Raw genomic sequence first — 15,050 nt, 5'->3', positions numbered from 1 at the left:
ATTAAAACCTATTAGAAATTAGAAACAGTAATGGAGTTTGTCATAGTTAGAGTCACTGCTTGTTTAGTTTATTTTTGTTTTAACAGTAATACAAAGCTCACATTCTGTTTTTTTTTTTTCATTTTACTGACAGGCTTCACCCAGCAAATGCATCAAATGTACAGTGGGACTGGGATCTTCTAAGAGAGGTCATGGAAGAAAAGGTAAAGTTAATCTTTTTTAATAACCACTAAACTTAATCCTTAGTTGTAGGTCTTTTGCAAATTGTGAGTTCATAATCTTGCTGCAGCATCCCCCTTTTGCCTAGTTTTTGATATAATTTTGTTTGAGGTTTGGGATGTACACAACTCAGATTTCCTCAGTCCTTTCTTGCAGCTTGTACATTGCATATTTCTTAGAGTATAATTAATTGTGAGTTCTTCACATTTGCACTTTGCCTCATAGACCCTCTAAATGTGCCTACAGCCATCCAGAACTAGCAAATCTGCTGCTTTTGACAACTGAGACTAGAATTCTCAAGTAGATTAATGCTCTGCTTGGTTGCTCTCTTTAAAGAGGTAACCTTGAGGCTTACATTAGCACCTGATGTGTGGGAAAAAAGGAGGTTCACTGCAAAATGTGATGTGCAAAAAAAAAAGGCTAGAGGACTTATCCAGAGATTCCCAGGAAGAACAGAACAATGAAAGGCAGAATTTAAGTTGTTTTACATTTTACTCCTATTAGTCACCAGCCACTAAACCAAGAGCCTCTTCAGAGACCTCTGTTTCAGTAGGAATTGATTCTTACTCATTTTGGGTTGATAAGGCTGAATGTAGGTGCACTTGCCTGAATCTACTGCTTGAAACACAACTCTAGTCTCAGTTGCTGAGTTATCTTAATTGCCTCCCCAAACTGGCATACTGGCCCCTTTCCTTAAGTAGTTAGCCACTCACCTGAAATGGTTTATTTGGTCCTTGATGGCCATGCCATATCCATCCTGGGATCTTAATCTTTGTGCTGAATGAGAACGTGTTCAAGGCATTTTGAAAAACAGATGGGTAGGTATATGGGAACACTTTGTAATCTGCACTTCCTCTAAGTCCACAACTCCATATTTGGTGCACATCAACTTAACTGTATTTTGATCCTATTCATTGTCCATTATCAACAGGAGGTTAGCAGGGTGGTTCTAGGAATATGGTAGGAAGAAGGTTATACAGCCATGACTTAAAACAAAGATAAGGAGGCTTCTGCTTTGCAGACTGGAAAACATTTAAGGCATCACTGACAGTTGACTCCTAAGGATCAGGAAGGCCATCAAGTTTATGGAGCCCATCTCAGAGTGGCCTAATTTTCCATGTCATTCTTCTAGTAAGTGCTTACTTATTCATTTGGGGAAGCAGGTCATCCTTCTTCTGGAGTCTGGTGTCAAGAGATATCTTTTTATGAAGTGTTGAAACATCTTTTTCAGGGACTTCACCTGTGAAGGCTGACTAAAGTCAGGTATCATTTCATCTGTTGTACAAAAGCCCCCCAACATCTGGATGCTCTGTGAAGTGAGAGCATCCATGGCCATAGGCAAATATGAGAAAGGAATTTATTTCCTCTGCTGTTGCAATCAGATGTTTTTGTTCTACATGTAAAGCTTTGTCTTTTATCATTAATTGGGTTGTAGAAAAGAATCTCCCTGTCTGAGATGAAGAGGGCCATCCTCGTCAGTTTTTACGACTGAGACTGGCAAGGCTTTGGTAGTTCAGCACTAGAAACTTTCCCAGGCTGACTTCACCTTTCTACCCATAAAATTAAAAAAATAAGCTTCCTCACTAGATCCCCTTTGCTGTGCTAAGTGCTGACACCCGAGAAATAACTCCCAGGCTATTGACAGGAAGACTGTTATGTGTTTGTCTTTTCCGTACCTTACCTGCACTGTTTAATCATTTCCTTAATGTATGGCTTCTCAGAGGTCACTTTCTTACCTTTTTCTTTTACAATCTTTTCCCGTTTTACCTTTGCCCTCACTTTGGAACATTTCACCACTCCTTTGCAGTTGTGTTTTGCTCTGCTTTTCTGGATAATTTATTAATACCTAGATTTTATTTGTCAGTATCTTTTTGTGTAGTCTACTGGTCATTGTTTCAATGAATGACAAAGCTTTTAGAAGGTTTAAATCAGGACATTTTTTTTTTGTGTGAGCAATAAAATATGTGTGGCCTCTGCTTCAAGGACAATGAATTTGAGCTCTAAGCTCAAGACTGACCAACCAAACGACAAGGGGCAAAAGAAGAGAAGCTATGTCAAAAGCACAGCGTTTTTTTTTTCTGGATATGTTTTGCTTTCTCACCTGTCAATCATCAGCCTTTGTCCAGTTAGTTGTAGGAGATTAGGAGTTGGCATAATAGTTAAGGTGTTTACCTCACGCAGTGGTGCATCAGTAGCGTTGTCGCCTCACAGCAAGAGGTTCCCCAGTTCAATTCTTGGCTGGGGTGCCTTCTGTGTGGAGTCTGCATGTCCTACCTGTGTTCATGTGGGTTTCCTCCAGGTGCTCCAGTTTCCTCCCATGTCGCAAAGACACGAGTCTGAAGCGTTTCTCCCCGGGCCTCATTTGAAAATTGGAGTTGTTCCAAGTTGGACTTTCCTGGTAAACAAATGTTAAATAAAAATAAATAAATATGGTTTGATTCTCACGTTGAGAAACATGGATAGGCTTCAAAAGGCTCTATGAGGGTCTTTAGCCTAGTAATCACCTGTGAACCTATTCATTCTTTATGAGATCATGGGGATTGACTGAAGTGATAGCCATCCTGAGGGAGCCAGTTTCCAGGTAAGTATGACAATATCTTTAACCTGACTGTCTGTAGACTACCAGCTTTCCTTGCATTCTGGTTTTCACTGAGTGGCTCAGCAGTCCCACACCACAGACTATCCCAGCTAGAAATGCAGCAGCTTGCAGGAGAGGTCTAATTTCACAAAGACTCTCTCTTGCATTCCTAAAATCTACCAGATGGCTCACCACTCTTGTGCTGCTGCCACTCAGCTGATTTGTCTGTGGACCCATGAGAAAGCTCTCATTTGTATGTGCAACTGTGAATTTCTTCTAAGGCTCCAACTCATCCACCAGGGAGCTGATGTGACACCCACCTCACTATGGTAGCATTCTAAAACTCCCCTGAGTATATGCATGTTCCCATACATTTTCTAAAAATGGCTACTGTTACTGGTTTGGAAGTACCCAAGCCCATATGCTCTGATTCTGGTATTTTTTTGTACTTCACAAGCCTTTGCCTGTATTCTGATGAGCAGTCAGACAGAACCATCTCTCCCTCCCTCCCTTCCAGGATGAGCAAGCCTGGACTAGTTACTTAATGACAACCGTTCTTGCCTGGCACTTCCAGTGAATGAGCCACTGCACTGCTCTAACTCATTTAAATATATCTCATGGACCTCCACTACAGGAGATTTAAGGTATCACATCATGAAGATTCTAGCTTAGCTTGGTCTTTCCAGCAGTTTTTACAGAATGGTTTCTCTGTGTGATTTGTTTACACTTTGGTTTGCCTGTATAAAAATGGGGGGGGGGGTTATTTTTCAATTCCACATATAATACGATCAGTACATTTCTGCACCCTGTGATCAATATAAGAACACATCATTTTATTAACATTTGCACGCATCTTTCCAGCCTTTCTTACCTTGTTAAAGCTTGATGCATTACAAATAAGAAAAGGTACTTTTTTAATAACTTTAATATCTTTAGTGTGTAGAACAGTCATCAATAAGACTACCCCCATCTCTCATTTAAAATACATCTGACTGCAAACTGCACAGAACCGTTCTAAAGTATAACACACAATTTAAATCAGTGTTAATAAGGATAAAAACTGTTTAGTTACTTCTTCAATTTCCATCTCAATATATTGACATAAATTGGGTTTCAGCTTTACGTTTCTCCCACTGTTACCATACAGTCAATAAAATCTAGTCTTTCTCAGACACTTCATGTTTCAAAGTCACATTTCACATAGTCCTTTACAGTTCTCTCATTTATCCACCAATTTTACCTTATTTCTGATCGTCGTCTTTGTCATTTCCATCTTCCAAACACCAGTCTTTGGTTCATGTCCAGTGTACTCCTGATTCTTCTAGTCAGCTCCTGGGATTTTTTCTGTCACATAAGCATTACCTTTGGAGCAATGAAATATTTACTGGCAGTCTTGTTTTGGGCTTTTTTTTGTTATCAGAAGTATGGGAAGCAGAGTTTCCTTCTGCTTAATGGCTCACTATTTGTTGACCAAACTTTATTTTCTCCTTGGCCTTTTCTGCATCCAAAAAAATATATATATTTGATCCTCCAGGGAGAAATATTTGAAGGCAGCTGGATACAACAACCTGACCATGCCTCTCGACATTACCTGATTGCTTGGATAAACGTGTTCCCAATTTGTGAAACTTTTCATTTCTATGTCAATGTTGTCAGGAGCATTTCTTTCTTTTAGTGTGATTGCATCTTTAGTCATGTACATCTCAGCTGCTTTCTTGGGGAGGGTATGGGATCTGAAAGTAGTGGAGGGGAGGAGGGTTGAGGTTTGCCCATCTACTAGCAGAGAAGTTTAGAACAATGTCCTGTGGATCCTAGTATGTGATATCACTTTCTGATATATGTTTCTGAGATTCCTAATATAGTTTAAGAATGCTTTGTGAATCCAAAGATGTTCTTCGTATTTCACTGTTGCAGTCATTACATTTGGGTAATCCTGCTGGCAGGTTGCCCTCAGCCGGCCTGAATTCCAAAGTCCTGGATCCTGCGTCGGCTGCTATCACCCCTTCCCTGACGTCAGGAATATAAAAGATGCGGCCAACGCCATTTTCTTTAGTCTTTCTTGCCGCGCGGTGCCCAAAGCAGTAGTAGTTCACAAGTGCCGGTCGGCCGACTCCTGAGATTTTCGTGTTCGAGTTTCAGATCCGAAGTCTTCAACAAAGCTAAGTACCCTGTTGGGGAAACTTTTTTCTTGCTCCAGACCGATGTCAGAAAAAGTTAATAATTGTATTTCTTGTGGAAAGCAAATACCTCATAAGGACTTTCATTCTTACTGATGTTCATCGTGTTTCACTGTTGCAATCATTACACTTGGGTTATCCTGCTGGCAGGCGACCCGCAGTCGGCCCGAGTTCCAAAGTCTTGGTCCGGCGTCGGTTGCTGTCGCCTCTTCCCTGACGTCAGTGCGCCAGGGGTATAAAAGTTGCAACCGACGCCATTTTCTTCAGTCTTTCTTGCCACGCGGTGCCCGAAGCAAAAGCAGTTCGCAAGTGCCGGTTGGCCGACTCCTGAGATTTTCAAAATTGAATTTCAGAACCAAAGTCTTCAGTAAAGCTAAGTACCCCATTGGGGAAACTTTTTCTTGCTCCAGACCGATGTCAGTAAAAGTTAATAATTGTATTTCTTGTGGGAAGCAAATACCTCATAAGGATTTCCACTCTTACTGCATTCCTTGCCTAAGCCCTGACCACGACGTTACTAGTTGTCGGTTTTGTGCTAGATTCAATAAACGCACTATTAAACGTCGGTTTGATTTTGCTTTACATTATTTTGGACGAAGATTTAATTACATAATGCCATCGGGAAAACCGACGACCGGAATGTATAAAAAACACAAAGACAAAGAAAAAGACAGGCATCCGAGGTCCAAAACCGACGACGAAGCCTCTTCTATGCCGTTCGCCGGTTTTCAGTGAGGCGCTTTCGCAGCCCCTGACGCCCGCTACCTCAGAGCCACAGGCCGTAACCGACAGCCACATGGAGACACAGAGGCCTGTGGAAACTCAAGGTATTGGGCCTACGGAAACTATGCCCTCAGATGGGTCCGGAGCCGCTGTGCAGGCACCGGCTTCTGAGGGTGTTTTCAGACCTTCACAGCTTACAATTAAAGCTACTACAGCAGCAAAGGCAAAGTCAAAAACACCATTAAAGACAAGGAAACAAGTGCAGCATTCTCCAGAACAGTCATCCATGCCAAAGAAACAAATGCTTAAAATGGCCGAAAACCTTATTACTTTAATCAGGAGCTCCCATCCCCCTCCTGACAAAAGGCCTAGGCAAGACACTGATTATGATTCCTCTGATCAGGTTTCCATTTTCTCTGATTCTTCTTCTGACCAGGGCTATTCTGTCCCTCGCTATGAGGACTATGATGCTGAAGAGTCCATTCCTTCAGCCTCACCGCCTGAGGATTACTCTTTTGGGGAAACCCTGCACACCATGAGGGAGCATTTCCATTGGGAGAGCCAGGATTACTCAGAATCCAAGAAAAGGTTCAGAAATGTCCTTTTACTGCCTCAGCACAGGCCCCTGGCTATCCCTCCTGTGCTTGATATTGTAGATGATGTTTTTTCTGAATCCAGTCTGTCTCCAGATTCTTTACCCCTTGCACAAGTAAAGCCAGACAGGTACTACAGGGTCCCTGACTCTCATAAATTTCTTTACAAAAACCCCGCTGCAGACCCAGAAACTATTTCTCAGGGTCCTAAAGGGGTTAAAGCTTCCATTGCCAAAAATCCTGTCCTCTCAGATAGGGATTCCAGAGCTCTGGACAGATGGGGGAAAAAAGTTTACACTTCTGCTACTTTAGCTGTAAGAGCTTTAAACTGTCAGTTTCACATGCTTAAATATCAACAGTATCTCATGTCATTGTTAAAGCAGAAAATGGTTACAAATATAGAAAGTCCTGACAGTAAATAAATGCAGGATTTATTGCATGCAGTTGAACAAGTGGGAAAGCATACTCTGCAATGTGGTTTTGATTCATTAGAGGCTTCTTGTAGAGCCGCAGTTACCGGCTCAGTTATTCGAAGACATGCTTGGCTGAAAGAACAAAGTTTACCTGACCATGTTAAAGTAAAATTATTGGATGCTCCACTACAGCATGATACTTTGTTTGGTGTTAAGGCAGAAGAGGTGTTAAAGAAAATGGAGGATAAAGCAAAGTCAATCCAGTGTCAGACAGGCCACAAAGAGGCAGATACAGATGCCCAAGAGGCAGATCTCAGCCCCAAGGCTCCTACAGACCTAAACAATGGGGTGCTTCAGCCCCCAAAGGAGGAGAAGACAAATCACAACCTTATAGGAAACAGTCACAATGACTTCCCTCTGCAAATGCCAAGCTCTTACCAGTTGACAGCACCCCTAGGGGGAATGCTAGCACTTTTCTCAAAAAATTGGCACATGATCACCCAAGACCAATGGGTGTTGAATATAGTTTCTCAGGGGTACAGGTCCCACTTCCACACGCTTCCAAAATCCAAAGGTATGCCAAACCTGCCACAAAACCAATGGGCAGAGGCACAAAAACAGATTGCTGCTCTTATGGATATGGGAGCTATTCAAAAAGTTCCACAAGAAGAACAGGGCCAAGGAATTTACTCACAACTTTTCTTAGTACCCAGAAAAGACAAAGCCTGGAGACCAGTACTGGACCTGTCAATCCTAAATACTTTCCTGGATGTTCCAAAATTCAAAATGTTAACACTACAACAACTTCTGCCCATGCTGGGCAAGGAGGCTTGGCTAGTTACTTTGGATCTCATGGAGGCATACCTGCACGTCCCAATCAGACAATCGTGCAGAAGATACCTCAGATTTATAGCAGGCTCAATGCATTACCAATTCTCTGCACTGCCCTTTGGCTTATCTACTGCGCCCAGGGTCTTCACAAAATGCCTGGCACCAGTAATTGCATTTTGCAGGCAAAAAGGAATTCAAATATATCCCTACTTGGACGACTGTCTTATTCAAGCAGAGAGCAAGGACATTCTTCTAAAGCACCTGGCATTTGTAAAAAGATTGCTAATTTGCCTAGGGTACACAGTAAACGAAAAGAAATCAAAACTAGTGCCCTCTCAAGAGATAATATTCCTGGGTGCAAGCTTAAATACAACTGTCCAGATGGCTTATCTCACGCCAGACAAACAAAGGCAACTGACTCATTACTTTCAAATGATGGCAACAAAGACCCAGCTCCCTGCAAGAAAAAGTCTGCAGGCCCTGGGTTTCATGGCATCTTGCATTCTACTAATTCCATATGCCAAACTGCGAATGAGGAAACTACAATAGTATCTAAAAAGTGTTTGGACTCAGCATTGTCTCAGCCTAGAGACAATCATAACCTTGATTCACTGCCTACAACAGGAGTTTCGATGGTGGTCCCAGGCCTGTCACCACAACAAGAGACAGCCTTTCACCTTACCTACAGCCAGGCAGACAGTAACAACGGATGCATCGGATTATGCCTGGGGAGCACATATGGCAGGAAAATGTATTCAGTGCACGTGGCCCAAGGAAAAATGCATCTTCACATCAATCAAAAAGAGATGCTAGCTGTACAGAATGCCCTGACAGCCTTCAAGGACCTAATACATCCAGGACAATTATTAATAAAGACTGACAGTACCACAGTTATGTGGTACATAAACAAGCAAGGGGGCACACATTCCTACCCCCTATGCAGACAAACCATGACTTTGTGGAACACAGCACTGACCTACCAGGTACATCTGCAAGCACAATTCCTGCCAGGAACAAAAAAAAAAAAGTACACTGGCAGACGAACTAAGCAGAAATCTCATGGATCCTCACGAATGGAAGCTAAATCCACAAGTGTTCAACATGATAACAAGGGAATGGGGACGCCCAGACATAGATCTTTTTGCCTCCCCTCACAATTGCCAAATACAGAAATTTTGCACAAGGACTTATCACTCTCAAGCATGGAAAGTGGATGCTGTATCTTTCAGCTGGAAAAACCTGACAGTCTATGCCTTGCCTCCGATGCCTCTTCTCACCAAGGTGCTTTTAAAAGTCAGACAAGAGAGGCCAAAAATGATCCTGATTGCACCAGACTGGCCACGCCAGCACTGGTACCCAATCCTAAAGACTTTTTCCCCAAGGCCCACCTTGGCCTCTACCTCAAATCCCTCATCTTCTGATACAGCAAAACAATCAGATTCTGCACAGTCAACTGATAACCTTAAACCTGGCAGCATGGCAGATAATGTAGCCACTCAGACTGCACCACTCTCTAAAGCTGTTATGGATGTAATTTTGGAAGCCAGGAGACCCAGCACTAGGAAATCTTATGCAGAAAAATGGAAGAGATTCTGTGCTTGGAACCAGGCACAAGGGCTCGACCCACTGGTCCCTAATATACCTCAGATTTTGCAATACCTGACTGAGATGTTGGACAAAGGCCTATCTTTTTCATCTATTAAAATCCATGCCTCTGCCATTTCAGCTCATTACAATACGGATCCTCCTATTTTTTCACATCCTCTACTACAACAGTACCTCAGAGGGGCAAAGAATATAAGACAACCTAGGAGAGCACCAGTACCTACTTGGGACCTCAGTTTTGTTTTAGAAAAACTAACACGGCCTCCATTTGAACCAGCCAGCACAGCTGATCTAAAATTCTTGTCATGGAAAACTGCTCTGCTCCTAGCAATAACTTCAGCAAGAAGAGTCTCAGAGTTACAGGCATTGATGGCTGTGGAACCTTTCCTCATTTTTCACCAGGGCAGGGTTTCTCTAAGGACGAACCCAACATTCATGCCAAAAGTGGTCTCCAATGTGGCCTTAAACCAAACCATTCATTTGCCTACTTTCTACCCAAATCCCCAGAATAAAGGGGAAAGACTTCTGCACGCTTTGGATATACACAGGCAGCTACGATTTTACTTGGACAAAACAAAAGCTTTCAGAAAAACTGAGTAACTGTTTGTAGCATATGCTGCAGGATCACAAGGAAAACCTATTACAAAGCAGACAGTCTCAAAATGGATAGGACACTGCATCCGCTTCTGTTATGCACAACATAGCAAATCTGTGCCTAAGGGCATTAGGCCTCATTCTACCAGAGCAGCAGCCACTTCAGCAGCTTTCCTCGGAGGGGTACCAACCAAAGACATATTAGAAGCTGCAACTTGGAGCTCAGTGCACACTTTTACCAAGCACTACCACCTACCTCTCTACTCCAAATCCTGAGTAGGCTTTGCCACTGCAGTTCTGCAGGGCTTGTTAGCCTCGCCAAATCCAATCTAGACCCAGCCACCCAACCTCAGCTTTTTGATTCTACCCAAGTGTAATGACTGCAACAGTGAAACACGATGAACATAGTACAGTTGTGTACCTACCATAAATGTAGATGTTCAAGTGTATTCACTGTTGCAGTCCCGGTTACCCACTCACCATCCCCCTCTTTGCTGGGACTATTCTGTACTTCTCAACTCTATACAACCTATGTGGTGTATTTGCTTGTAGATGAAGGAAATGTTTATAGTAATATATGCATGGTTGTTTGGCATATTTTTATCTTTTCAGCCTTCATATCTGGGGGCACCTGACATCTGGTGCAAGAAAAACTGAAGAAAATGGCGTCAGTTGCAACTTTTATACCCCCTGGCGCACTGACATCAGGGAAGAGGCGACAGCAACCGATGCCGGACCAAGACTTTGGAACTCGGGCCGACTGCGGGTCACCTGCCAGCAGGATAACCCAAGTGTAATGACTGCAACAGTGAATACACTCGAACATCTACATATATGGTAGGTACACAACTGTACTTTTTCCTTGCCTAGGCCCTGATCACAACGTTGCTGGTTGGCGGTTTTGTGCTAGATTTAACCAACGCACTATTAAACGTCGGTACTAATTTTGCTTTAAACTATTTTGGACGCCGGTTTAATTATCCAGAAATGTCATCGGATAGCCATCCGACTACCGGAGTTCACAAAAAAACGCAAAGAAAAGGAGAGAGATAGACAACCGAGGCCCAAAACCGATGACGAAGCTTCTCCTAAGCCATTTGCCGGTCCGCCATTTCTCAGTGAGGCGCTTTTGCAGCCCCTGACACCCGCTACTTTAGAGTCGCAGGCCGCAATCGACTCCCACGTGGAGTCGGCCATGCCACTGGAAACTCAAGGTATTGGAGCCTCAGATACTATTCCTTCAGATGGGTCTACTGCCACTGAGCAAGCACCGGCTTCTGTGGGTGTATTCAGACCTAAGCATCTTTACATTAAACCATCCTTGGCTTCAAAGGCAAAGACTAAAGCACCTTCTAAAACAAAGAAACAAACTCAAGAACCACGTGGACAGGCCTCTTTGCCCAAAAAACAGATGCTCAAAATGGCTGAAGACTTAATTACCTTGATCAGGGGTTCCCATCCCCCTCCTGATAAGAGGCCTAGGCAAGAGACTGACTATGAATCTTCAGATCAGGTTTCTATTTCTTCTGATTTCTCTTCTGATCAGGAATATTCTCTTCCCCCCTATGAGAATTGTGATGCTGAAGAAATCTATACCTTCAACTTTTTCCTCCACAGGACTATTCATTTGGGGAAACCTTGCATACCATGAGGGAGCATTTCCACTGGGAGAGCCAAGATTTTTTCAGACTCTAAAAAGAGGCTCAGGGATTTCCTTTTTCTGCCTCAACACAGGCCACTAGCCGTTCCACCTGTGTTAGATATTGTAGATGATGTGTTTTCGGAGTCTAGTCTTACCCCTGACTCCTAACCTCCAGCTCCTGTTAAGCCTGACAGATATTACAGGGTTCCTGACTCTCATAAATTTCTTTATAAAAACCCTGCTGCAGACACAGAAACTATTTCACAGGGTCCCAAAGGAGTTAAGGCTTCCACTGCAAAAAAACCCTACCCCCTCTGACAGAGATTCTAGGGCACTGGATGGATAGGGAAAAAAGGTTTACACATCTGCTACCTTGGTTATAAGGGCCTTAAACTGTCAGTTGCATATGCTCAAATATTAGAAACATGTCATGGCATTGCTTAAACAGAAAATGTTATTAAACTCTGAATGTGCAGAAAACAAGGAAATGCAGGATTTATTGCATGCAGCTGAACAAGTAAGGCCTCCTGCAGGGCCGCAGTTACGGGTTCTGTAATTAGGAGGCATGCTTGGTTAAAGGAACAAAATCTGCCTGATCATGTCAAAGTTAAATTATTAGATGCACCTTTACAGCATGATCCTTTGTTTGGTGTTAAGGCAGATGAGGTGTTAAAGAAAATGGAGTACAAAGCTAAATATATGCAAACTGTCAAAGATTTTTTACAAGTACAGCCACCTAGGTTTAGTAGAGACTGGCCTACAAAGAATTGGTCCTTTCCTGTGTCAGACAGACCTCAAAGGGGCAGATCCAGATGCCCTAGAGGCAGATCCCAGGCATGCAAGGTTCCTACAGGTCAAAGCAATGGGGTGCTTCTACCTCCAAAGTTGGAGAAGACAAATCACAACCATACAGGAAACGGTCCCAATGAGTTCCCCCTGCCTGCGCCAAGCACTTATCTCCTGGCAGCACCTTTAGGGGGAAAATTAGCACTTTTTTCTCAAAATTAGCACATCATAACTCAGGACAAGTGGGTTCTAAATATCATATCACAAGGGCAAAAGTTCCATTTTCATACCCTGCCATAGGCAAACGGTTGGCCAGATCTGCCAAAAAATCAATGGGCAGAGGCACGAAAACAAGTCTCATCCCTCATGGACATGGGGGCCATTCAACAAGTACCAGAGCAAGAGCAGGGACAAGGATTTTACTCAAGACTGTTTCTGGTACCCAGAAAGGACAAGACCTGGAGACCAATACTGGACCTATCTATTCTGAATACATTCCTGGATATACCAAAATTCAGGATGATGACTTTGCAGCATCTTCTGCCCATGCTGGGCAAGAACGCTTGGCTGGTGACTCCAGACCTAAAAGAGGCATACCTGCATGTCCCAATCAGACAATTATGCAGAAGATACCTCAGATTCAAGGCTGGCTCAATGCACTACCAATTCTCTGCACTGCCCTTTGGCTTATCTACTGCGCCCAGGGTCTTTACAAAGTGCCTGGCACCAGTAATTGCATTCTGCAGACAAAGAAGAATACAAATATATCCTTACTTGGACGACTGTCTAATTCAAGCAGAGAACAAGGACATTCTTCTACAGCATCTGGCGTTTGTGAAAAGACTTCTAACATGCCTAGGGTACACAGTCAACGAAAAGAAATCAAAGCTAGTACCCTCTCAAGAGATAATATTCCTGAGTGCAAGCTTAAATACATCTGGCAAGATGGCTTATCTCACGCCAGACAAACAAAGGCAACTGACTACCTATTTCAAAATGTTGGCAACAAGGGCCCAGTTATCTGTAAGAAAAATTCTGCAGGCTTTGGGCGTGATGACATCCTGCATGCTACTAATTCCATATGCAAGACTGCATATGAGGAAACTTCAATGGTACCTAAAAAGTGTTGGGACTCAACATTGCCACAGCCTGGAAACAATGGTTACTCTCATTCTCTGCCTACAACAGGAGTTTCGATGATGGGCAAAGGCTTGTCACCAAAGCAAGGGACAGCCATTCACATTGCCCCCAGCCAGGCAGACACTAACAACGGATGCATCAGATTATGACTGGGGGGCCCACATGGCAGGAAGATGCATTCAGGGGACATGGTCCTCAACCCAAATGCATCTACGTATCAATCAAAAAGAGATGCTAGCTGTTCAGAATGCCCTGACAGCCTTCAAGGATCTACTTCATCTGGGACAACTACTGATAAAGACAGACAACACCACAGTCATGTTGTATATAAACAAGCAGGGGGGGCACACATTCTTACCCCCTTTGCAGACTAGCCATGACTTTGTGGGACACAGCATTAACTTACAAAGTACATCTGCAGGCACAATTCCTGCCAGGAAGGAAAAATACTCTGGCAGATGAACTAAGCAGAAACCTCATGGATCCCCATGAGTGGCAGCTGGATCCACAAGTCTTCAGCATGATAACAATGAAATGAGGATGCCCAGACATAGATCTATTTGCCTCCCCTCACAACTACCAAATAAAAAGATTCTGCACAAGGACTTATCACAGACAAGCATGGAAAGTGGATGCCCTATCTTTCAGCTGGAAAAACCTATCAACCTATCAGTATATGCCTTTCCCCGACTGCCTCTCCTCCGCAAGGTACTCCTAAAGGTCAGACAGGAGAAGCCAAAAATGATACTGATTGCCCCAGACTGGCCCCCAATCCTAAAGAACTTGTCTCAATGCCCAGCTTGGACCTTACCTCAAATACCTCATCTACTGTCCCAGCAAAACAATCAGATCCTGCACAGGCAACTCGGGACTTTAAACCTGGCAGCATGGCTGATAAGGTAGTCATACAAAACACACCTCTCAGTAAAGCTGTGATGGATGTCCTCTTGGAGGCCAGAAGGTCTAGTACCAGAAAATCTTATGCTGGAAAATGGAAGAGATTCTGTGCTTGGAACCAGGCACAAGGAACTGATACAGCTGTGCCAAATATTCCTCAGATTTTGCAATACTTAACTGAGATGCTGGACAAAGGCCTTTCTTTTTCATATTTTAAAATTCATGCCTCTGCCATTTTGGCTCATTACAATACAGAGCCACCAATCTTTTCTCATCCCTTATTAAAACAGTACCTCAGAGGAACTAAAAAATTTAGGCCTCCAAGGAGATCACCAATGCCTGCATGGGACCTCGACTATGTCTTGGAAAAACTCACCCTGCCTCCTTTTGAGCCAGCTGCTACTGCTGATATAAAGTTTTTTTCTTGGAAAACAGCTGTGCTCCTAGCAATAACTTCTGCAAGACGAGCTTCAGAGCTACAGGCACTCATGGCTGTGGAACCTTTTATCATTTTTTATCCAGACAGGGTCTCTCTTAGGACAAACCCAACATTTATGCCTAAGGTGGTGTCCAGTGTGGCTCTTAACCAAACTATTCATCTGCCAACTTTTTATCCAAATCCACAGAACAAGGGGGACAGAATTCTGCATTCTTTGGACATACACAGACAGCTTAGATTCTACTTGGACAGAACCAAAGTTTTCAGAAAGACAGAGCAATTACTAGTGGCATATGCTGCAGGATCACAAGGAAAGGCTATCCCAAAGCAGACTATTTCAAAGTGGATAGGCCACTGCATTCATTTCTGCTACTTACACCATGGCAAGCCAGTGCCTAAGGGCATTAGGCCAC

At 43.3% G+C, this 15,050-nt stretch overlaps 1 protein-coding gene across 1 annotated transcript in view; it reads left to right on the top strand.

Moving 5' to 3' along the window:
- SIMC1 (SUMO interacting motifs containing 1) overlaps window positions 1-15,050 on the top strand; it is a 1,791,957-nt gene that overhangs the window by 495,839 nt on the left and 1,281,068 nt on the right. The window contains exon 3 of the mRNA XM_044069369.1: window positions 134-203. Coding sequence (XP_043925304.1) covers window positions 134-203 — 70 coding nt within the window. The remainder of the gene's footprint in view (window positions 1-133; window positions 204-15,050) is intronic.

The sequence above is a fragment of the Protopterus annectens genome, chromosome 4.part0, assembly GCF_019279795.1.
Source record: "Protopterus annectens isolate FY-2018-M chromosome 4.part0, PAN1.0, whole genome shotgun sequence".
NCBI lineage: Eukaryota > Metazoa > Chordata > Ceratodontiformes > Protopteridae > Protopterus > Protopterus annectens.
This window is presented reverse-complemented; position numbering and strand designations above follow the sequence as displayed.